At 39.4% G+C, this 23,184-nt stretch overlaps 1 protein-coding gene across 1 annotated transcript; it reads left to right on the forward strand.

Annotated features, from left to right (window-relative positions):
* Window positions 1-1,397: 1,397 nt before the first annotated feature.
* LOC132301647 (uncharacterized) lies at window positions 1,398-7,422 on the forward strand. The gene is made up of 3 exons (XM_059798886.1): window positions 1,398-1,533; window positions 5,700-6,169; window positions 6,272-7,422. The coding sequence occupies exons 1-3, from the start codon at window positions 1,398-1,400 to the stop codon at window positions 7,085-7,087; spliced, it is 1,422 nt and encodes a 473-aa protein (XP_059654869.1). The 3' UTR covers window positions 7,088-7,422.
* The last annotated feature ends 15,762 nt before the right edge of the window (window positions 7,423-23,184 follow it).

The raw sequence follows: 23,184 nt of genomic DNA on the forward strand, positions 1-23,184 counted from the left end.
GTAAATTACTAAATTATGATTTATATATTGTAATTTACATGGATATGGAGGATTGTATGCACCGGTATGGGACGGTGGCATACTGGGGACGGTTTAGCTCAAAACACTAAGACCTAACCTACCGGATGGAAAGTATAGATTGTAAAATATTGAATTCATTAATATGTTTGAGTTGAATCAACTGACTAGGTTGAATGACTCCCTAGATTAACTGGTTGTGGTTAAGACACATCAGCTAAATAAGTTGAGTGCTTATCTGGACGGTATTTTTGTATGTCTCTTATTGAATAAGTGAATGACATACTCTGGTTTTTTGACGGACTTTAGATATATGATTATGGTACCACGAGATGATCTTGAGTCTCAGACTCGTTGGTTAGGGTGCGTATATGCAGTGGATGCGTAGCTGGATATAGTAAGTAGGTGTACCCTGTTAGGTCTAAGTACTCATGCCCACCTTTGGATGCGTTTTCGCATGATATTTTCTATTCAGGTTGAGACCCATATTATAGTCCAGTGAATGTCCTTAGTGTGGATATATATATACTTATGGATTAATTAGATATTGTAAGGTATCTAGGGTGTATCTGCGTATCGGGTCTCTGTATGGATTGTAGTTAGATTAGAACTTGTTTGTGGGCCTGACCCACTATTATTTGTCAGGTAACGGACGGTTCCAGGTTGTAGATCTTGTTCGTGCTGAGCAGAAACGGTTACTTATTCTTCCGACGATGTAGGAGTTTTCTTCATGGTTTAGCATTGGAGTTCTTTAGTTATTATTTTTCCAGTGTTGGAGTTTATTAGGGGTCCATCAGATGGATTCCCGAGTTGTATTAAAAATGGAGAAGTTGGATGTATCAGAATAATTCTTTATTTATAAAATTTATTTTGAGGTTTCAGTTTTGGTTTATCATTCTAGTTTCTTTTCAGCAGTTTTATTTATTTCTATTTATCTGGATTGTATTCTGTGTTCATTTATTGCTAATTGGTTTGATATCCTCGGGTAGTCGGGCATGGGCCTGGCCAACCCGCATTCGGAAATCCGGGGGTATCACATCTTGTGATTGTTACTGTCCTAGTCTTCAACACGTGTGGCATAGGCATTTGATGTCCTGTTGTGGCTTGAGTAGGTGTAGTACGATCTACAGTGACATAGGACTATAACTTACGACCTTTCAAAAAACTGTGCATAATTTGACTCCAAAAAGAGTAATTGTCACTATTAAGAATAACTGAAATAGGGTTGGTTACCTCATTTTCGGCCATTTAAAAATTCCAAATGCAAAAGCGGACTGTGAATTCGGAATCAGCGTGAAAAACTGGGCTGAATAGGTATGTTCAGAAAAAAAAATTTGACACTAACGCTAAGGTGGCAACGATGACGTAGCACTAATGACATGGCACTGGATGATGTGGTAGCTGACATGGTAGTGCTGGCGTGGCTTGTTGACGTGGCTTGCGCGCGTGGATCTGACGCACCTGAGCGCGTAGCGGTGCATGGAGGACGAAAAAAGCTGGTTGAACCTTCTGGCGGTGCATGGGGGAGCGTGTAAGGTGTTTTCCGACAATTTGTGGTGGTGTTGGGATGATTTGAGTGTTGTATTTCACCTGGTATGCTCAGAAGTGCGAAAGAACTTGCTGAAAACTCAAATTCTAACCCCTAACAAGATGTATGCTTGATAAACTTATTGAAAGTCATCAAGTAAAATATATATATATATATATATATATATATATATATATATATATATATATATCTCTGTTGTGGAAATTTCACATCTTTATAGATAAAATATACATATAACAATGATTCAATGAAAATGAACAACAACAACAACGAATAATCAAATAAAATACTTTCACAAAATTGTATAATACATCAATTGAACAACATAGATATAATGATGAATAAGAACTCAACATGATAAATAAATGAGATTAAAATAATAATAGAAATTAAGAATGAAAATAACAATAATAAAATAGGTAAGAAAGAGCTGGCCTGAGTGTTGAGGCATGTGTAAACACATTGACCTAAAGTTGATAGTCCTCCCCTTCGAGCGGGTATTGGTAAAACTAGTCAATTTCAAGATACAACCCAATCAGCTCGCAGTGGTGTCTCCTCCATGTGCACGACCACAGGAAGACTAGGTCCAAGTCTATATAATTCTAGTTGCTCATAAACTCAATATTTAAATAACTCTCGAAGGAAAAAATAGAATAGGCTTACAACCCTTACAAAAGTGTCACTCTATGATCTTGCCAAATATTCAAAAAGTCCTATAGATGTTTTATATATAGAGTATATATAGGGAGTAAAATATGTAACCGCTAAGGTATAATAATGATAGAAATAATATACACCATAAGTATAATTTAATTAGTGGAATAAAATCCCATTAAACCATAATTAATACAATATAATTATATTTTTATTAAAATATTCTCAACAATCCCCAACTATTTTAATAAAATAATAAGTAAAATATTTATACTATGCAATCAGCGTAGGTGCTTTGTGGGCTTGAACCTACACTTAGTGTGATAGTCTCCATTTGAGGAACTTGAATGAACTAAGTCTTGAATTCGGTTCCTTAAACCAAACCTTAACATACCACACACATAGTATTGACAATAGACTTGGTTTAGCAGGTTAGCGCGATTAATGGCCTTGCACTGGTATCTTGATTCTCATGAAAGCTCTAGGGAACAGCCTAACTCCCACAGTCGCGGCCTCACGACAACTTTCACTTAGGTGAATCCTCCAAGGATATATGTGACCTATACCTTGCGAGAGTATGCTCGCCTCGAATTCATTTAGAGCAAAGCCCTTCCTTAACATCACATCACAACACTGATGCCATAGAGATGAACAGGAAAGAATCTCCTCGGGAAACCTCCTAAAATGAGTGTTATTAATGACTCCCTTGGGGCTTAGGCCCATCGCCCTCGACATATATTGGATTATGTCCTAATAAGACACTTGGTCTTTTTAATTTTCTTTCTTTTCCTTCACAACCCAACTCTTGAATTTTTTTTTTTTTTTTTTTTTACTTCACTTCACTCCACCACTTCCTTCTTTTTCTCTCTCATTTTCATTTTTCTTTTTCATCATTTTCTTATTCTTCAACCCACCACTTACTTCCTCTTTTTTTTTTTTTCCTGTCCAATAATTCATCACTGATAATATCTCATTTGAAAAATCAGAGATGAATAATTTGTTAGCGCTTCCAGATGCATTTGCTTTTCCATTATGTTAGTTGCAACATTGCAAAGTAGCAAATTAGGAAGTGGTAAAATTGAGAGAGATGCAAGCACACACAAATACAAACACACACACATCGGATGAGAGAACCCGGGCAAGCCCGTGCGATCTCCCTCCACTACACAAAACTTTAATTTTATTATTTGTGACCAACCAGACAAGCTCACCTGCCAAGGTCAAGGTTATATTACAATATACTACACCTCGTATTTTTTTTTCCCTTTTACTACAGTAAATATTTACTTTAGTGAATAAATATGTTGGTGATGCTTAATTAGTTCTTGTGCTTTCTGCTACAAGCCTCTTGGAAGATATTCAACCCCACCTCATGAGGAATCTGATTGTTGATCATTGTTACTCGCATATATTCTTCCAATCATATACTTTGTTCTTTAGCTAAATGAATTAATTTAATAACCCATTGAATCTATATTTTTTTTTTTTAAGAGAAAAACCCCATCATGTAGCGGCACCTGTTCACCGCTCCATGTTGATAGATTAGGTAATTCCCATTTTAGTTTACTACACCAACTCTGCTTCTCTGCATGTTTAGCTATCCAGTATCTATACCCAAAGACTACTTCTATGTGGATGGACAATATATATCCATGAATCTAATTAGCTCCTTGAAATATATAGCTTTACACCTTCCTTGATTGGAATTTTCAGTTCTGCAATTCTCTCTTCCTTTTTAAGCAGGAAGCATCCACAAAATAGTCATCTTCTATCATGTGAACTCTGTATTGGCGATGGGAATTTTGTCCTTTCTTTTTCCAGGTCGTCTTCTTCAATAGCTAGATTTTGGTTGTATTTTCGAGTTGCTTCAGTATTGTACCTCGTGAAAATAGAAACATATTGTGTGAGAAACCAATATATCATTGAAGATGCAAGAAACTCCTTCTATTCTTTCTCTCTCTAGAATTCTTACACCTCAACCCGAATCAAGATCCCCCTCCTCTTCATTCCAACTCCTATTTATAGATATTTACAAGATATTTACAAGATATTTACTAATTGCTGGACCTGGGCCTATTCCTCAGTAAGCCCTGGTCACTCTTGATGGGCTTACTCCCGCTCGGCCCATATGGCAGTGTCTTTTTATGGGCTGACCCAGCTGTTCGGACTGAAGGTTGTGTTTTGCGAGTCGGACCTGGCCCATGTCATCCAGGGCCTCCTCAACTGCCCCCATGATTGCCCCTTATTTAATAAGGGGTAATTATTGATGGCGTCTCATCATGACGCTGACGGCTCGAGATAACCACGTGGGGGAGCGAACGGTCAGATCCAGAATCAATGTTCCGGGGTTCGAGGGATTTCTTGCCTTCCCGACGCTTCGGCCCTCGGGCCCCCTTGCCTATATAATGCTCTCGAATTCCACTTCACTTCCCTTTACCGTCTCCATCATCAGCCAAATCTCCCTCTTTCTAGAACTGTGCTAAGCCTTTTCCGGTGAAATCCTTCGAGAGTCATTCTCCCAGCGATCTTGCAGTCCTCCGAGGTTAGTTTCGTTTTTTTTACTTTCGGCAGGCTTCCATTTTCCCTCTTTTAGATTCTTCTTGCACTTCCACCATGGTTGTAGATCTGGGTGTCCTTCGCATGAGACTTAGGCTTCCTGACAACATCGTAGTTAGGGTTTGCCCCCAAGACGTTAATATTACGACCGGCGCCGGCCTCCTGCCCGGCGAAGTCTTATTCACAAACCTTCAACTGAATGTTGTTAGGTTCCCTCTGCACCCTTTCTTTAGTTATGTCTTCAACAGATTGGGGATATCCCCTCTGCAGGTCAACCCCAACTTCTTTAGGATCATATCTGTTATGCTCTTATTGATGCGTGACAGAAATCTGGACCTTGACCTCATAGACCTCCTTCTGTGCTATAAGGTCAGTAAGATCCGTACTAACGAGCCCTTCTACCACCTCTACCCGTTCGAGAAGATGTCCATATGCACTGACACAATAAAATCTGAAAAGGGTTGGAGGGATAGCATAGTGGGTATTAGTGGGGCTTGGTCTTCACCGGCTGCAGAGGATTACCCTATCCCGAGCGCCTTTGGTGTCTGCTCTGTCTCCTCCTATAAAAAATTCAAATCCCATAAACACGACTGCCCCTGTGAAACATGCGTTCCTCGTTTTTGCACTTACTTATGCCGCTCCTTGGGAATACCTTGTGATGACTTGAGCTACAGTGTTTGCAGGGATAGGATTAACTACTTGAAGAGATACGTTCTGAACGATATTCCTTCCTGCTCAGATCTCCTCACTTCAGACAACCTCTTTGCGCTCTCATCACTCGGCTACAATATGAGCAGACTGCAGATTCCCTCTTTTGGCAGGAGGAAAAATACTCCCCCAGTCATTCCTGCTGCTGGGGCGACCTCCTCTCCAGCGTCGGCTTCTTCTTCAGCCACCATATCTGACACTGTCCCGAGCGCAGTGGCTACTAACCCGGCGGCCAGCGCCCCTGCGGCCAACCAGAACGCGCCCTCCCCAGCTACCATAGCTCCTGCTGCTGCGGGGGGCGGTCGGGACAAAGAGCGAGGCAAAAGGCCTCATCCTGACAGTGAAATCGACCCTGAGGAGGAGCCTCTTATTAGAAGGACCCGAGTCTCTGGGCCGGGTACTCTCTTGCACCGAGCGATCAGAGCTCCTTCTCAATCTGGGCCTCCTGCAGCTGGTGGCTCTGCTTCTGCTTCAGGCCCCCCTTCTATCCCCAGCTTGCCGCCATGGGCCCCTCGGTACACTCGAACGGATGGGACGTTCGTGAAACCGAACGAGACCATGCTGAAGGATGGCCAGACCGCTATGGCCTACTACAGGAGCATGTGGACTCCGAAGGACATTGAGGCGGCAAAGGGCCTTTCCCAGAAGGACGTGTTCAGTCGCTTTCCCCAATCTGCTATGGAGGTGACTTTTATTTTCTAACTCATGAATTCTCTTATATTACTTGGTCTTGCCTTCTCCCGTTCTGACTATTGGTTTAACCGTTCTTATTGTGCACCTATGCAGACATTGTTTGGGATGATGGCCATGCAGAAGCAGGTGGAAATGGGGAACGCCAGGGCCCGAAAGTATTCTGACAGCCTGGAGGTGGCTAATAAAGAGAACGACCTCCTTGCCATGAAGAATACCGAGGTGCTGGTTCGGCTTGACAAAGCCGAGCAAGAGAGAGATGTCCTGAAAAAGGAGAATGATTCCCTTCAGGATGAGAAGGACGCCCTCCAGCTCGAGAAGAGCGTCTGGCAGACTGAGCAGGAATCACTCAGAGAAGAGAAGGCAGAACTCCAACGTCTTCTAGCTGATGAACAGTCTGCTCGGATGGCTTTTGAAAAAAGAGCTCTGGACGAGCGTACCGCTCTGATCGACGTTATCAGCAGAGTGGGTGGTGGGATGCTGGCCCTTCATGCTCGGTTCTCCAGGGTCGGTGCTCTTCGGTATGCTCAAGGATTCCGGGAAGGCTTCGCCGACCGGGTTCCGGATGAGGGACAGACCAGCTCCACTCCGGATGAGGTAGACAAGGATCTGGGGATCGAGCCTCTGGGGGTCTATGTCGACCCAGAACCCACCGAAGCGGAGCGTATATTTGATGAGTGCCAGGACATCGCATCCTCAAGGATCATCACAGCTCCTCCTACCGCTCTGCCACTGACCGCTCCCCAATCGTCAACCGTGGCTCCCTCTGTAGCCACTGCTGACGCTGAACCCCAGCCGAACGACTCAGTTATTCACCTGGATTCCCCACCTCATGAAGGTGAGGCGGCTGATGGGGCCGAGGAGGCGAGTCGGCAGGACCAGGATGCTGTTGGTACTGAGGCGTCTAGCTAGGGCTCCTTCGAATTCTTCCAGTTCATATCTTCTTGTAATGATGGACACCTCTCTTTTGTAAACTAAATGTTCAATATTAATGAAATGGCCGAACTCTTTTTCTCTATGTGTTGTGCTCTGTTCAACTTATCTTCAGTACATATATATCTTTTCTCTCTTTTTCTTTTTATACTAGTTTTGCTGTGTGTTTGTACGGCAAGTGCCTGGCGCTCGGCTAGAATGCCACTTGCCACTTGGCTTTAAATTTTTAGCAAGTGTCTGGCGTTCGGCTTATAGTGCCACTTATCTTGCTTAAGTGCCTGGCGCTCGGCTAGAATGCCACTTGCCACTTGGCTTTCAATTTTTAGCAAGTGTCTGGCGTTCGGCTTATAGTGCCAGCTGCCACTTATCTTGCTTAAGTGCCTGGCGCTCGGCTAGAATGCCACTTGCCACTTGGCTTTCAATTTTTAGCAAGTGTCTGGCGTTCGGCTTATAGTGCCAGCTGCCACTTATCTTGCTTAAGTGCCTGGCGCTCGGCTAGAATGCCACTTGCCACTTGGCTTTCAATTTTTAGCAAGTGTCTGGCGTTCGGCTTATAGTGCCAGCTGCCACTTATCTTGCTTAAGCGCCTGGCGCTCGGCTAGAATGCCACTTGCCACTTGGCTTTCAATTTTTAGCAAGTGTCTGGCGTTCGGCTTATAGTGCCAGATGCCACTTATCTTGCTTAAGTGCCTGGCGCTCGGCTAGAATGCCACTTGCCACTTGGCTTTCAATTTTTATAGTAGAACATTGGAAAAGAAAATTCTTCTCTTCTTTTTTTGTAAATTCCGGTAACTTGCTCATTCATATGTATTTGATTAACAACAAATAACATCCAATTAAAACCAGAACTTAGCTTCTATTGATAGTACCTCTTCAGAGACGTGGCGTTCCAGGGCTTGTTGACCAACTTTCCCGCCATGGTTTCCAACGTATATGCCCCTTTGCCAATGACTTCTGCAATTCTGTATGGGCCTTCCCAGGGTGGCATCATTTTTTTGACCATCCCCACCTTTCTTTTCAGAACCAGATCGCCCGGGGCAAAATCCCTGTGTTTTACTCTCTTATTGTGACTATTCGCCAGCACTTGCTGATACGATGCTAGCCTTATAGCCGCTGCGTCCCTCCTTTCGTCTATCATGTCGAGGTTCAATCTTAACATCTTGTCGTTCTGATCTCGACTCCATGCTAAGCTTCTGATAGTGGGGACTAAATGCTCAACCGGTATAACTGCTTCGGTACCATACGCCATTGCGAACGGGCTCTCCCCAGTCGGCCGCCTTGGGGTGGTTCTGTAAGCCCATAGAACGTTCGGGAGTTCATCCAACCACTTCCCCTTATGATCTTCCAGCTTCTTCTTAATGCAGGCGAAAATGGTTCTGTTTGTGATTTCTGCTTGTCCGTTAGCCTGAGGATGACTTACTGCAGCCAACTTCTGGTTGATTCCATACTCCTCCAGCAGCTTTCTTACTTGCCTGCTGTCGAGGTTTGTGCCATTGTCCATGACTATTGTTCTGGGAACACCGAAGCGGCAGATAATGTTGTTCCAGATAAATCGTCTCACCTGAGTCTGAGTCACGCTAGGATACGGTTCTGCCTCCACCCATTTAGTGAAATAATCCGTGGCCAGTAACACATACTTGTTCTGAGCTCTTGCAGTTGGCAGAGGACCGACCACATCCATCCCCCATTGCGCGAAAGGCCACGGCGAGGCCATTACGTGCAATTCTTCAGGTGGTTGGTGGATCATTGGTCCATATCGTTGGCACTTATCGCACCTTCGAGAGAACTCCTCCGCATCTCTTGACATGTTTGGCCAAAAATACCCTTGTGTCATTGCTTTATGCGCTAACGATCTTCCCCCAGAATGATTGCCACACACACCCTCATGAATAGCTCGCAATACCTGCTGCGATTCCGCGGGGGTGACACATTTCAAGTACGGGCCAGAATAGGACCTTCTGTACAGCTGGTTCCGCACGATGGCGTACTTGGCAGCATTCTTTTTGAGTTTCCTAGCTTCATCCCTTTGCATAGGCAAAACGCCATCTCGAATATAGGTAATGATTGGGTCAATCCAACTCGGTTCATACGGTATGACGTTGACTTGCCAAGGGTCCGAGACCATCGGTTCTTCGAAAATGGACGGCTGGGTCACTATTCCCACTGGAATCACCCTCGCCAATGTTTCACCACAACTTGAAGCACTGCATGCTAAACGGTCTGCATCTGCATTCTGTTCCCTCGGCAACTGTATGAATTCAATCTTTGCAAAGTCCTTGGCTCTACGCAGAACGGCAGAACGGTATGCCCCCATCATGTCATCCTTGGTTGCGTACTCACCATTTACCTGCCGAACAATCAGCTGCGAGTCACTATACACTGTCAAACTTTTGATCTGTAGCTCTTTGGCCAACTTTAATCCATTTAGCAACGCCTCGTATTCCGCTTCATTATTGGTGGCTCGGAACTCAAGTCTGAGTGCTTGGCTCAAGGAAGTACCTTCTGGGGTTTGCAGTTTGATCCCAATCCCAGCCCCCGTCGGGTTAGAGGAGCCATCCACAAAAAGTTTCCAAGAGCCGCTTCTAAGGTCCTCTTCCGTATCTTCGGCATCACATTCTAGTAGGAAATCGGCCACCGCTTGCCCTTTAATAGCTGTTCTCGGCTCGTACGTTATGTCAAATGAACTCAACTCTATGGCCCACTTTGTCATTCTGCCCGAGAGCTCTGGCTTGTGCATGAGCGTTCTGATTGGGAAAGTTGTTAGAACAGCTATGGGGTGGGATTCAAAATAATGCCTTAACTTTCTTTTTGCATTTACAAGTGCAAGTACCACCCGTTCGGCCTTTGAGTATCTTTTTTCTGCCTCCATCAGTGTCTTGCTTACATAAAATACTGGGTATTGCACCCCTTCCTTGCAACGAATCAGAACGGCACTCGTCGCGACACCAGATACTCCAAGATATAGAAATAACTTTTCTTCCGGTTCTGGGGCTGACAGGACTGGCGGATTCTGCATATATTGCTTCAAATGAGTCAATGCCTGTCGTTGCTCATCCCCCCAGACCTGCCTTCCATGGCTCCGAATCGTGTCAAAGAATGGTTTGCAGTGGTCTGACAACTTTGAAATAAATCGACTTAATGCAGCTATTCGTCCTGTTAGGGCTTGCACCTCTCTGATCGTCTTTGGCTCGGCATTCTTAATCAAAGCCTCTGCTTGAGCGGGGCTAACTTCGATGCCCCTGCGGTTGACCACGTGTCCCAGAAACTGCCCGGAACTCACACCGAACGAGCACTTGGTCGGATTGAGCCTCATCCCATATCGCTTTAGTACATCAAATACATCTTGCAGATGCTTCAGATGATCATCCTTTTTCCTACTTTTCACCACCATGTCATCAATATAGGCTTCGACAATCTTACCCATTTGATTCTTAAAAACTTTGCTGACAAGTCGTTGATAAGTTGCTCCCGCATTCTTTAATCCAAAAGGCATAACCTTGTAGCAGTACGTTCCTCGCTCGGTGACAAAAGAAGTTTTTTCTTCATCTGCGGGGTCCATAGGAATCTGATTATAACCTGAATATGCGTCCAGAAAGGTTAAACGCTCATACCCCGTGGTGGCATCCACCATTTGATCAATCTTAGGCAACGGGAAACTGTCCTTCGGGCAGGCTTTGTTTAAATTGGTGAAATCAATGCATACGCGCCATTTCCCATTTTTCTTCTGCACCACAACGACGTTGGACAACCACTCAGGGTAGTGCACCTCTCTGATAAATCCCGCATCAAGCAGCCTATCAACTTCTTCCGTTATGATCTGATTACGTTCTGGAGCAAATCTTCGCTGCTTCTGTTTCACTGGTTTGAAATTAGGATTGACATTCAGGGAATGACAGGAGACGGAAGGACTAATTCCAGGCATGTCGAGATGACTCCATGCAAATACGTCGACATTGTGGGATAAGAAATCCACTAGCTCTTGCTGCTCTTCTCTGGTCAGTCTTATACCCACTCTGGTAGTTCGTTCTGGCCTGGACTGATCGATCTGCACATCCAGAAGGGGCTCCTCGGTCAAGTCGGCTGACTCCTCCACCCTATTCTGCTCGAGTGGAGGTTCCTGTAATTGCTATCTGGGGCTTGTCGACCGGACGGGCGCCTTTCCCTTCCCTGCATGCTTTAGTGTGACGGAATAACACTCTTTGGCTGCGACCTGATCCCCCCGAATGTCTATCACTTTATCTCCATCGGGCCCGAGGCACCTCATGACCTGATGCAGAGTTGAGGGTACACCTCGGACTCTGTGAATCCATCCTCTTCCCATCAGGAGATTATACGAGGGGTGAATTTCCACAACCACAAAAGTTTCCATAAGAGCTCGCTCTGCAGCTTGAACTTCTACTTCCACCATCCCGACGGGTTCCACCCTCTTCCCATCGAACCCTAATAAGGGATTTCCGGTGGGCTTGAGCCTCTCTGGTTTAATGTCGAGCCTGTCAAATGTGTCCCTTGGCATAACATTCGCACTGCTCCCAGGATCGATCAGAACTCTGCGCACCAAGCACTCTGCCACTGTCAAACTGACTACCAACGGGTCGTCATGAGGCAGTTGGACACGCTGCAGGTCTGTCCAGTCGAACTTTATCTGCATTGACGGGCTCTGTTGGTGTAGAGTGGTCACATTGCCGACCCTTTTCTTCATCTGTGCCTGCCGCAGGCGCACCCGTAGCAGCTCATCTGGCTCTTCACTAGGCTCGGGTCGACCATGGATAGCATTGATTATACGAACTGGTTGCGAATTGTGGGAGCTTTGTTTATGACTCCTTTTTATTTGTTCCACTGGTCGATTCTGCTCCATCGCCGAGCCTTGAACATAACTCGCAAACTCCCCTCTAGCTATCAACATCTCCACTTGCCTCCTCAGGTTCCTGCATTCGTTAGTCTGATGTCCGAAATCAGAATGAAAAGCACAATGTTTAGTTTGATCCCTCTGTTCGAGGGGTTGTCTAATTGGCAGTGGTGGATGAAACTTGTCCTTGTTCTCCTGATATAACCTCGCCAGAGTGACCTTCAGCGGAGTAATCAACTCTTCCTCCCTGGACCTTTTTTCGGCCTTCCAAGTGGTCTGACGTTGCGGCTGAGCCTGCTTCTGCCTGATCTTTGCCTTGGACTTTTCCTCGGTCGACACAAGCGACGTTGTCCGAGCATTAGCTGCCTCCTCTTCTTCGAGGCGCACAAAGCCATCGGCTCTCTCATTGAGTTCGTCCATGGTAGCTGGCGTATTCACTACCAGACTGGTGTGAAACGGAGTTCCGCGTGTCATGGCTAACTTGAAGGCTTGAACTGCCGTAGTAGGATGGCATTCGATTACCATACTCTTAGTGAGATTAAACCTGGTAAGAAAGGCCTGGAGCCGTTCATCCTTGTGTTGCCGCATCGTGAACAGGCTCGAGATGTCCTTCGGCGGGCGTTTGTTCCCATAGTACTGGCTTATGAACCGATCGCACAGGTCCCTGAAACTGCCAATGGAGCTCCTAGGCAAGTTTTTGAACCAGCTGAGCGCCGGTCCGGCCAAACTTGTAGGGAAGCATTTGCACATTAAAGAGTCGTTTTCCGTGTTCAGGGCCATTTTCAACTGGATATGATACACATGATCGATCGGATCGGTTGTTCCGTCAAACAGAATAAAGACTGGCATAGCAAACTTCCTTGGATGCGGCGCATTCAAGATCTCGTCGGTGAATGGTGAATCCACCGTCCGAGCTGCGGATCGGAGAGCTTCATTCTCTCTCTGGAGTCCGGCGGTAGCTCTGTGAGTTACGGTTCTGCCCTCCGAACCGTGATGAGTGACAGTAACCATGGAGGGCCGGTAAGACGGATCGAACGACCGTTCCTCTATGAACTCTCTCTGCCAAGGCGACGCTACTCGACGGCGATCTACCTCCATCACTTCCTCTCGGTCAAACCTTTCCCGCTGCGGATCAACGTGAGTCGAGCCTTCGTGATCTTCAACTCGACGAACATTTGGCGGCGAATTGTCCATCATCCTTTCATCACGGTGGTGAGCTGACTGATTGTTCTCGTTCTGATCGCCTTGATGCGCGATACTAGATGGAACACCTCCTTCTCCGACCGGAAGCGGATGCGAGACTGCGGGTATTTGCCGATGCTGCAATCCAGCTTTCAATTCTGCATTTTCTTTTCTGAGAGCTTCAATCAAATTCATCAACTCTTCAAGCTTTGTTTGCTGGACAGCCTCCATCGGATTGGAGCTTTCACCTATCATTATTCCCGAACGGAGTAAAGGCATTAATCTCAAGCTCGCGAGTAGATCTAAGCTTCGTGAGTAGGAATTTTTAGATCTGGCTTCTAATTCTCCGAATTATGCTCACTGTTTACAAGATCTGAATTGCCTGGACTCTAAATCCGTCAGATCCTGTCACAATCGAGCAACTCGCGGTTGCGTAGATCTGAAGTCACTCCTGCCAAAGCTTCAAGAATCGTAATTCCTCCAGAGTAGGTCACAATCGCTCAGATCTGGATTCAAATCCGCAAGATCGAGTCTCGATCAACCGAATTGGTTTGAATCCATTCGATCCTCCTCATTGATCAACCAAACTTTTATGCGTTTCCCACAGACGGCGCCAATTGAAGATGCAAGAAACTCCTTCTATTCTTTCTCTCTCTAGAATTCTTACACCTCAACCCGAATCAAGATCCCCCTCCTCTTCATTCCAACTCCTATTTATAGATATTTACAAGATATTTACAAGATATTTACTAATTGCTGGACCTGGGCCTATTCCTCAGTAAGCCCTGGTCACTCTTGATGGGCTTACTCCCGCTCGGCCCATATGGCAGTGTCTTTTTATGGGCTGACCCAGCTGTTCGGACTGAAGGTTGTGTTTTGCGAGTCGGACCTGGCCCATGTCATCCAGGGCCTCCTCAACCATAGATTTTAAAAAATTCGTATAATGAAAGTAATGAGATGAAGAATTTGTATATAACGAGTGCACCATTAGCAACTGCATATAATCATTTCCTTCTTTAAAGATATGCAATGAGTTTCTCACTTTATAATGGTTAAAGAATTATATAGATAGCATTAAATTTTCATTCAATTAAAACTGCCATATAACCTAATTTAAATGATAACCAAATCCTTTTCCATTTATTTATCAATTTTGATAGCCATTTCAAAAGTCAAATCCCTACAAAGTTAACAAACATAGTTCCCAATTTCTAGTCCTCTTGTTATTTTTCTGTAAATACAAAATCCCATGGATATTTAAATGGCAATATGATATCCAGGACAACATAGTCATCTGTCGCCACTATGTTAAATGGTGGAATACTTTCAAATTTGACAGGATTATTGGGTATGTCAAAGATGATTATCCCAAACAATCCTCAATCCAAGTTACTTCACAAAAACATGTCATTCCTCCAACAAAGCAAGTCAGTCAACAGAAACAGCCTTCCCCTACTGGTTCTACTATTTCCACCAAGTCCCGGAAACATGCTCCATAGTCAGAAATAGAAGAGCTCAAGAAGATGGCAGCCTCACTGACTGATCGCATCCAAGAGTTGTCTAAAGATGAAGAAGAAGCAGATGATGCTTCCTCTGCTGCTGAATCAAGTCACCTAGTAGTCAATTTGTATAGCGACTCTGTGTTCCAAGATAGTCAAAATCCATACCAAGATCCATTCAATTGAAAATTGATATGGAAGAAAAAGTCACTATTTGGTCAAAGTTACTATTTGCTACAGTAAAAGTCAAGAATGCTACGTAACTAGTCAAAGTCACTATTTCTACAGTAACTGTCGGCAGAATCACTGTTTATACAGTACCCCGACAAGACACTATTCATCCACAGTGAAAGTTACTATTCATCTACAGTAAAAGTTGTCGAAACCAAAAGTCACTTTTCAAAAAGCCAAGATTCACGCTAAAGCATCCTCTAACAGTGCAGGAGCCCGGTTATAAAAGCAGTGCTCAGTCCCATTGCAAAACAGGCTTCATTCGAGAGATTTCAGGCTTCATTACATTTTCTCAGTTTCAAATTATAATCTTCAGTTTGGTTTTATTTATCTTTTTTGAGTGTAATACTACATCAGTATGCTGTATTTGTCAGACTACTATCAGTAATTTGTAAGTTATTTTCTGTTATTCTCTGTTGTAATATAAGCTTTATTTCAGTTTCATTTACTTTCATATTATATATCTATATTTTGGTCGCATATTATATACCTATATTTTGGTCGGTTATACATCGCCTTATTTATCTTAATGTTTTATCTGTTTTAAGTTAACGTGCGCTTTCCCTTTGGTATCAGAGCCACACCTTAGGCTTCTCTTTTAGATTTGGACCATTACTAAAATAACATCATCAAGATGTCAAATATTATTACAAACCAGTTTATGTTAATTCAATTTCGTAACATCTTTTTAAATATAATTTGCAATGCAATTAAAGTCAAAACTAAAACCATCAATCAGTTACATGGTTAAGCAATTAGTGAAAAGTAGGTATTAAAACCAAAACAACGGCTAGCTACACAAATTAACATGTTAATATATAATTATATATATATATATATATATATATATATATATATATATATATATATATTTTAAAATGAATAGAAACATTTCCCTCGTCAGTTTCAATTTTTTTTAAAAATTCATTGAATGAAATCAAGAGTGATTTATACTATATGCCACTTGCATGCATGGTCAGAATGTAACATACCAACATTAAATAGAATTAAATATAATTTAAGAAAATGTAAATAACTCAGTTACTATAAATAATGGCCGTTACTAATTTTACTCATAATAGATTAATAGGTAACTCATTATTTACAATAATGAAAGAGTACCAACACATAAATAGAAAACATAATATAATAGTATTGTCGTATTATATTAAAGTAAAGACTAACCATATATGATAACACCATTCATATACGAAAAACAGTCACACAAAATGAATGCAATCCTTTTAAAGAAAATTCTATACCATGGATCAAATATACTAATAAGTAACTTGCCTAACCCATGTCAATTTTTTAGAATAAGAGTATGTAAATTAAACTAATTACCATATATATGGAGATGTATACCCAAAAACATACTACCACAAATAAGATTAATAATACTTTATAAAGAATCGACAAATATTAAATCAAATAAGGGAATACACATATTAAGGAAATATCAACTTTAGATTGTTGTGAAAATTTCACATCTTTCTAGATAAAATATACATACAACAATGATTCAATGAAAATGAACAACAACAACAACGAACAATCAAATAAAATACTTTCATAAAACTGTATGATACATCAATTGAACATCATAGATATAATGATGAATAAGAACTTAACATGATAAATAAATGAGATTAAAATAATAATAGAAATTAAAAATGAAAACAACAATAATAAAATAGGTAACAAAGAGCTGGCCTGAGTGTTAAGGCATGTGTAAACACATTGACCTAAAGTTCATAAAACTGTATGATACATCAATTGAACATCATAGATATAATGATGAATAAGAACTTAACAGGATAAATAAATGAGATTAAAATAATAATAGAAATTAAAAATGAAAATAACAATAATAAAATAGGTAACAAAGAGCTGGCCTGAGTGTTAAGGCATGTGTAAACACATTGACTTAAAGTTGATAGTCCTCCTCTTCGTGCAGGTATTGGTGAAACTAGCAACTCCAAAATACAACTCAATCAGCTCACAGCGGCGTCTCCCCCATGTGCACGACCACAGGAAGACTAAATCCAAGTCTATATAAGTCTAGTTGCTCATAAACTCAATATTCAAATAACTCTCAAAGGAAAAAATAGAATAGGCTCACAACCCTTACAAAAGTGTCACTCTATGATCTTGCCATATACTCAAAAAGTCCTCCTATAGATGTTTTATACATAGAGCATATATAGGGAGTAAAATATGTAACCGTTAAGATATAATAATGATAGAAATAATATACATTATAAGTATAATTTAATTAATGGAAAAAATCCCATTAAACCATAGATACCATGTTAAATATAAAAGAGTTCTAACTCTTTATATTGTATTGGTGTGAAATAAAATGTATACAAGAGGGGTTTATATAGGAGAAATTATGTGTGATGAACAAGTATGCCATATATGTATATGATAATTATATATATGGTAATCCTATATAAGGTAAACCTATATATATGGTAATCCTATATAAGGTTAGAATATATTATACAATATAGTAATAATATATTCTATCAAAGCATAAGTTTCCTGCAACCTCCAAAAGTTTAATATTTTGCTTACTATGGATTGTTAGTTTTGGGTACCTATTTTGTAATTATGGGAAGTCTATGAAGTGCTCGACTGAATAGGCCAAAACAATATCACTTTTTGTAGATCTGTAACTTCAAATTTCTTATGTGAATGGAAAGAAGATAAAACTACTGATATCTTTCTTGTGGTTGATCTTGGCTTTATTGAGAAGCTCTCACAAAAAATGTTTCTATCTTCGTTTTTATATTTAGCCTTTGAATGTGTTTTCCTTGTCTCCTCAAAATCTTCAATTAAACTTTCAAAATTAAGCATTTTTAAAAATTCATTTTCAATTGAAATCAAAGTTATTCCATTTAATCTTTCTTCTGACATAGTTGATCGCAAGTAAGATTTTAATAACTTTGATTTTGAAAAACTTCTTTTTGCATTGACTAAGTTAGTATTATCCTCATTTTCATCATCTTCAAGGCGTACATCATCAACATCTTCTTTGTCATCAATAGCATCATGACCAAGATCATTCGCTGCATCTGCATATTCCTCCACAATATTTCCATTATCATTCAACTCCTCGACATCATTTTGTTGTTCATTAATTGAAGATTGTGGTTCTCTAACAATGAACCTATCAAGTGCTTCTCTTTGAGTTTGAGTCAACTTCTCAAATTTTTTTTTTTTTTTAGGCATTTTTCATGTTCAAAAATGTATTTCCTAGTGGGAGCCATTTTAATAGTCCAAGAAAAGTTTCAGAGTCAGAGCCCGGGTACTCTTGCAGACTTGCAGCCTTGCTGCAACAAATCAACTTAAATGCTAGATTTACAAACACAGAACACGTGGAATATGAAAATGTATATGATCAATACAACAGAAAATTAGTCATATATATATATCAATCACTTAAACTAATGCTCGATTAGCAATTTAGCAAAGCATAAAGTTTAATTTTCAATACAATATAAAATTAGTCATATAAATATATATATATATATATATATATATATATATATATATATATACCAAGAAGAGAGATAATTAAACAAAGATCAAAGAGCAATGAGACAGAAAATAATAAAGTGAAAAAGTTTTCTTTTATTCACTTGTCAAGTCCGCCTTTCAAACGCAAGCTCACGTGATCTATATATAGCTTCAAAAATGGGCTTCTTCTATAAGACCATCTCCAATGCAAAATGTCATTTTTGAGTGCCAAATCTATATTTTGAGATGAGATACAGTGTCAAAATGCTATATTTTAGCAATTCTACTCCAATGGTGCATTTCATCCAAAATGCTATTTTTTGACACAACAATCATTATTTTTCAACTACCATTCCCACTACAATTTTCAACAACCAATTTTTTTTTTTTTTTTTTTGAGTGTTTGCATTTTATTTAGCTTATTTGTCTTATTAAAAATAAATTTTGAGAGGAACTAAGTGTCAAAATGTTATCTTTTAGCAATTCTGCTCTAATGGTGCATTTCATCCAAAATACTATTTTTTGACACAACAATCATTATTTTTCAACTACCATTTCCAACTACAATTTTCAACAACCATTTTTTTTTTTTTTTTTTTTTCTTGTGAGTATATTTTATTTAGCTTATTTGCCTTATTAAAAATAAATAAATAAAAACACTGACATATATATATATACATACAAGCACAATAGACACACACACACACATATATATTCCTGAATGACATATATATTTATATATACACATACAACAGACATATACATATATATACACACAACAGTGACATATATATATATATATACAAGCATAACTGACATATATATATACACAAGCCTAACACCAAATTGGCAGCCCAACACCAAATTGGAAGCCTATGCGAGAGAAAAGAGGGAAGAAAGCAATAACAGATTTGGCAATAGTTATATGTTGTGTTATATTTTGGCAGCCCATTTGGCAAAGTTATATTTTGGTTGCCCATTTGGTATATTATTGGAGAGTCCATTTTAAACTCACATACTATATTTTGAAAATAGCAACCCCTTGAAGTTGCTCTAAGCTAAGTAAGGAGCTTCTCTTGTAAACTAGATAATGAGCTTCCTTTATAAGCTAAGTAATGAGCTTCTTCTATAAGCTAACTAAGAAGCTTCTCTTGTAAGCTTATATTTGGGATAAATATGAGTGGATCTCACTTACATAAATATATATAACACTTCCCCTTGGAGTCCACATCTCTATACTACACTAAGAATATGCCTCGTTAAAACTTTATTAAGAAAAATCCAAACTAATGCTTGATTGGCAATTTACCAAAGCATAAAGTTTAATTTTCAATACAACAAAAAATTAGTCATATATATATATATATAATCATCAAACATTCAAACTAATACTTGATTAGCAATTTAGCAAAGCATAAAGTTTAATTTTCAATACAACATAAAATTAGTCACATATATATATATATAAACATTATTGTCTGGTACAAAACAATTATCAAACTAATATATGCTTCAAATTATAGGGAAAAAAAGTGAAATTTACCATTGCCATACGACTCCAATCAATGGAAAAGGGATCCTTCACTCCTTGGTCTCTAATCACTATCAGTAAATCAACGTGCATGGGGTATAAACTTTGACCATTCTCTCTCCTTTCTGTTCTCTCTCACCTTTAGGTTAAAATAGTATTTCATATTTTCCTCCACTTAGATTGGGCCTAAGTTTATAAAAAAAAAAAAAAAAAAAGTTACAAGTTGGCTGGCTCAATTGGGCCGTATGGGCTGCATTAAAAAGAAGCCAGATTAAGCTGTATTCTCTTCCACTCAGATTGGGCCTAAGTTTAAAAAAAAAAAAAAAAATTAAGTTACAAGTGGACTGTTGTAGACACTCCATTTTTCCCAAACTATATGTCGGGAAATTTCGATAAAATTTAACTAAATGTTTTATTTCTGTCATTATTTTATACATATATACATATATATTCAATAGATAAACTTGCTGGTGAAGCTATGAAATTTAGAGAATGTGACTGCAGAATTATAAAACAAATGTCACCATTACACCCAAATCATCCCAAAAACTTTGTACACTTGGCGTCGAATTCGTAGCTCCACTTTTCGGCGCTTGATCAAGAAAGGGATAAAATCGTAATTTTACACCTCCGGCACGGCACATTCAAGTTTCAGTAGAACTTAAGGGGACACCAGTTTAATCTTCAAATAAACAGATTATACTATTGTGTGCGAAGTGCATCAAAGCATAGAGTAAGTTAAGTAAATAAATATTAGTAGGCATGTAATGGTTGCCCAGTATCATGGTCTGGTACCCCACCTTTATATAGGTTATAATTATTAGGAATGAATGGTTGATAAAGAAAATAAATATATGAAAACATTATTAAGCATATAACTTACGACCACACCTGTTATGTGTTATACTTTTAAGTATGGAAACAAATGAACATAAGGATACAGGTAATAAATGGTATATATATATATATATTATATATCAAGTAGAGTCCTGAAAATTAGATTGCGGCTCAAGGTAGGCAAGAGTACTATTATGCTCTCCTGTCAACTTGTTTAGAAAGAGGTTATACTCTAAGAACCCTGAATGTCATCAGACTTGATCAAGCTCGTGCACATTATACCATGCTGGGCTTTGGTCATAAACCCTTTATTTGACACTTACTTTGATAATTTAATGTGTTCCCAAAATCCTAGTTTAGGTTATTTTATGTTTGAGCCTGTCATGTTCACTTCAATTCTAGGATCTGATTTTATGATGTATTGACACTCACTTTACACCAAATTTAGAAATTACATTAGGTTGGATGATAAAATGATTCCAGTTGGTGTTTTAGATAAAAGAGGTTATAGATCTATGGCTGATTTTTTGATTTCTAAGTTCAATTTTAATAATTGGAAAATGATGATAGGCAAAATGAAATTAGGCGAGGTTGAAGATTCTAGACAACTAATAAATGATAGGGCATAATTGTTTTTTTTTTCTTCGTTCCTGAAATGAAATGGAACATGATCAATTTAAAATTGCATAATTTCTCAGTGAAGGAGACTCTGCGTTCTCGTTTCACTAAGTCTGAAATGTCTGCTAGTTTAGTTTATTTATTGTCGAGACCAGTCTGTTATGATGATGGTGAAAAGATTTCATTAATTGAAGGGATTAGTAGAGATAGATACACTAATCACACAAGGAAAATCATTCAAGAAGCTTTTCCTAGAAGTCAACAGTATGATTCAATAATTAGGGAAATGATGGATTTGATCTCTAATAATTTCTTTCAGGAAACTGAATACATACAAAGAGGTTCAACTAAAATGAGGAAAGTTATAAGCGATTGATTTGTGTAAATGGTTTAACTTAAAATTTCAGAATTTGACTGATGCCAAGTATGAACAGTATTTTCTTATGGCAAAGAAACAATTGCCTTGGCTATGCGACACTGGAAAGGAAACTAAGGAATTATTAAAAGTGGATTCATCACTTTCCAAAATAATCATTGAAATTATATTTTTCAAATAAATAATCATTTCTAAAATGTCGTATCTTTTCAAAATTAATATTTTTGCTTTAAGTCAAAGGTTTACTAAAAACAAGTTTTTCAAATCTCCTTAATAATATCAGTTTATCAAAATCTCCTTAATAAATGAAATTGATTTTTTTCAAATCTCCTCAATAATCTCAGTTTTTCTTGTCATCATCAATTTGCAAATATCATTTATAAATACGACCTCAGGGAGAGGGAAAAGGGGTCGGCTTTTCATTTCACAAACACACATTGCTAAATTCTTCCTCTTAGTTCCACCAACCTTTCGCCGCTTTTTGTTGGCAATCCAAAGAAATCAAAAGGTAAAAGCAAAGTCGAGTACCAAAAAAATTCCAAATTGCTTCGTTTATTTTGATCTTTATTTTTTCTATAAAAAAAAACTACGAATTCCATTGCATATATTGCTTTCAGTTATGTGCATATTTGTTTACTTCGTGAATATTGTGGCCATCTGACACCTTCGTTGTCACATTGGTCTTTTTTTTTTATATATAGAATTTCTACAATAGTTACATGACACCTTAATTGTCATGATAGCTATAGTTGTTTTATTCATCATTTTTTTCTTCAAGTATTTGATTTTTTTTGAATTCTACTGATACAATTGTTTCATGACACCCTAGTTGTCATGTAAGCCATAATTCCAAACCATGAAGACTGTCACAGGGCCATTAGAACTTGGTGATACTCTCAAAGGCACAAACCTTATTTACTCCTTTGAGACATGGTTATAGATTCACAGCCTGGGTTATGCATTGTTTTACACACACACACACACACACACACACATATATATACGTAGTATATTATTGATTACATTTTTCTAGCAGCTAATTAACTTTGTTGCGGATCCCATTGACAATAATGTAATAAGTCCATCTTTCTACAATTGTTAACCCATGCTTCCTTTTCTTTCAGTAAAAGGACATCCCATTCCATAGTTCCATTTAAAGTATTTGTTTCTTACAATCAGACTTCCGAAACAGATACCAATGGAGTTCACTTCTTTTATTTTAAAGCTCATATGATCAAATATATGTAATATACATCAATTATGGCTTATCAAAGCACCCACTAAATATATACACTATGTGATTAGAGATTTAACTTGAGTCCTTAAAAGAACTCTCACTGATTCTTAATCATCTTTTTAAAATTAAATCTAAATATCATTTCCTTCGCCAAAAATAAAAGAATCTCTTCAAAGCTCTTAAAAAAGCAAACC

This window comes from Cornus florida, unplaced genomic scaffold (genome assembly GCF_030987335.1).
Source record: "Cornus florida cultivar Cherokee Brave unplaced genomic scaffold, ASM3098733v1 CherokeeBrave_3.0.0_Hap2_Chr03, whole genome shotgun sequence".
NCBI lineage: Eukaryota > Viridiplantae > Streptophyta > Magnoliopsida > Cornales > Cornaceae > Cornus > Cornus florida.

Coding starts and splice junctions, on each gene's coding strand:
- LOC132301647 (XM_059798886.1), top strand. CDS start 1,398: ATGGCACTGGATGATGTGGTAGCTGACATGGTAGTGCTGGCGTGGCTT. Junction 1,534..5,699: donor GCTGGTTGAACCTTCTGGCG/GTGCATGGGGGA, acceptor TCCCGAGCGCAG/TGGCTACTAACCCGGCGGCC. Junction 6,170..6,271: donor TTCCCCAATCTGCTATGGAG/GTGACTTTTATT, acceptor GCACCTATGCAG/ACATTGTTTGGGATGATGGC.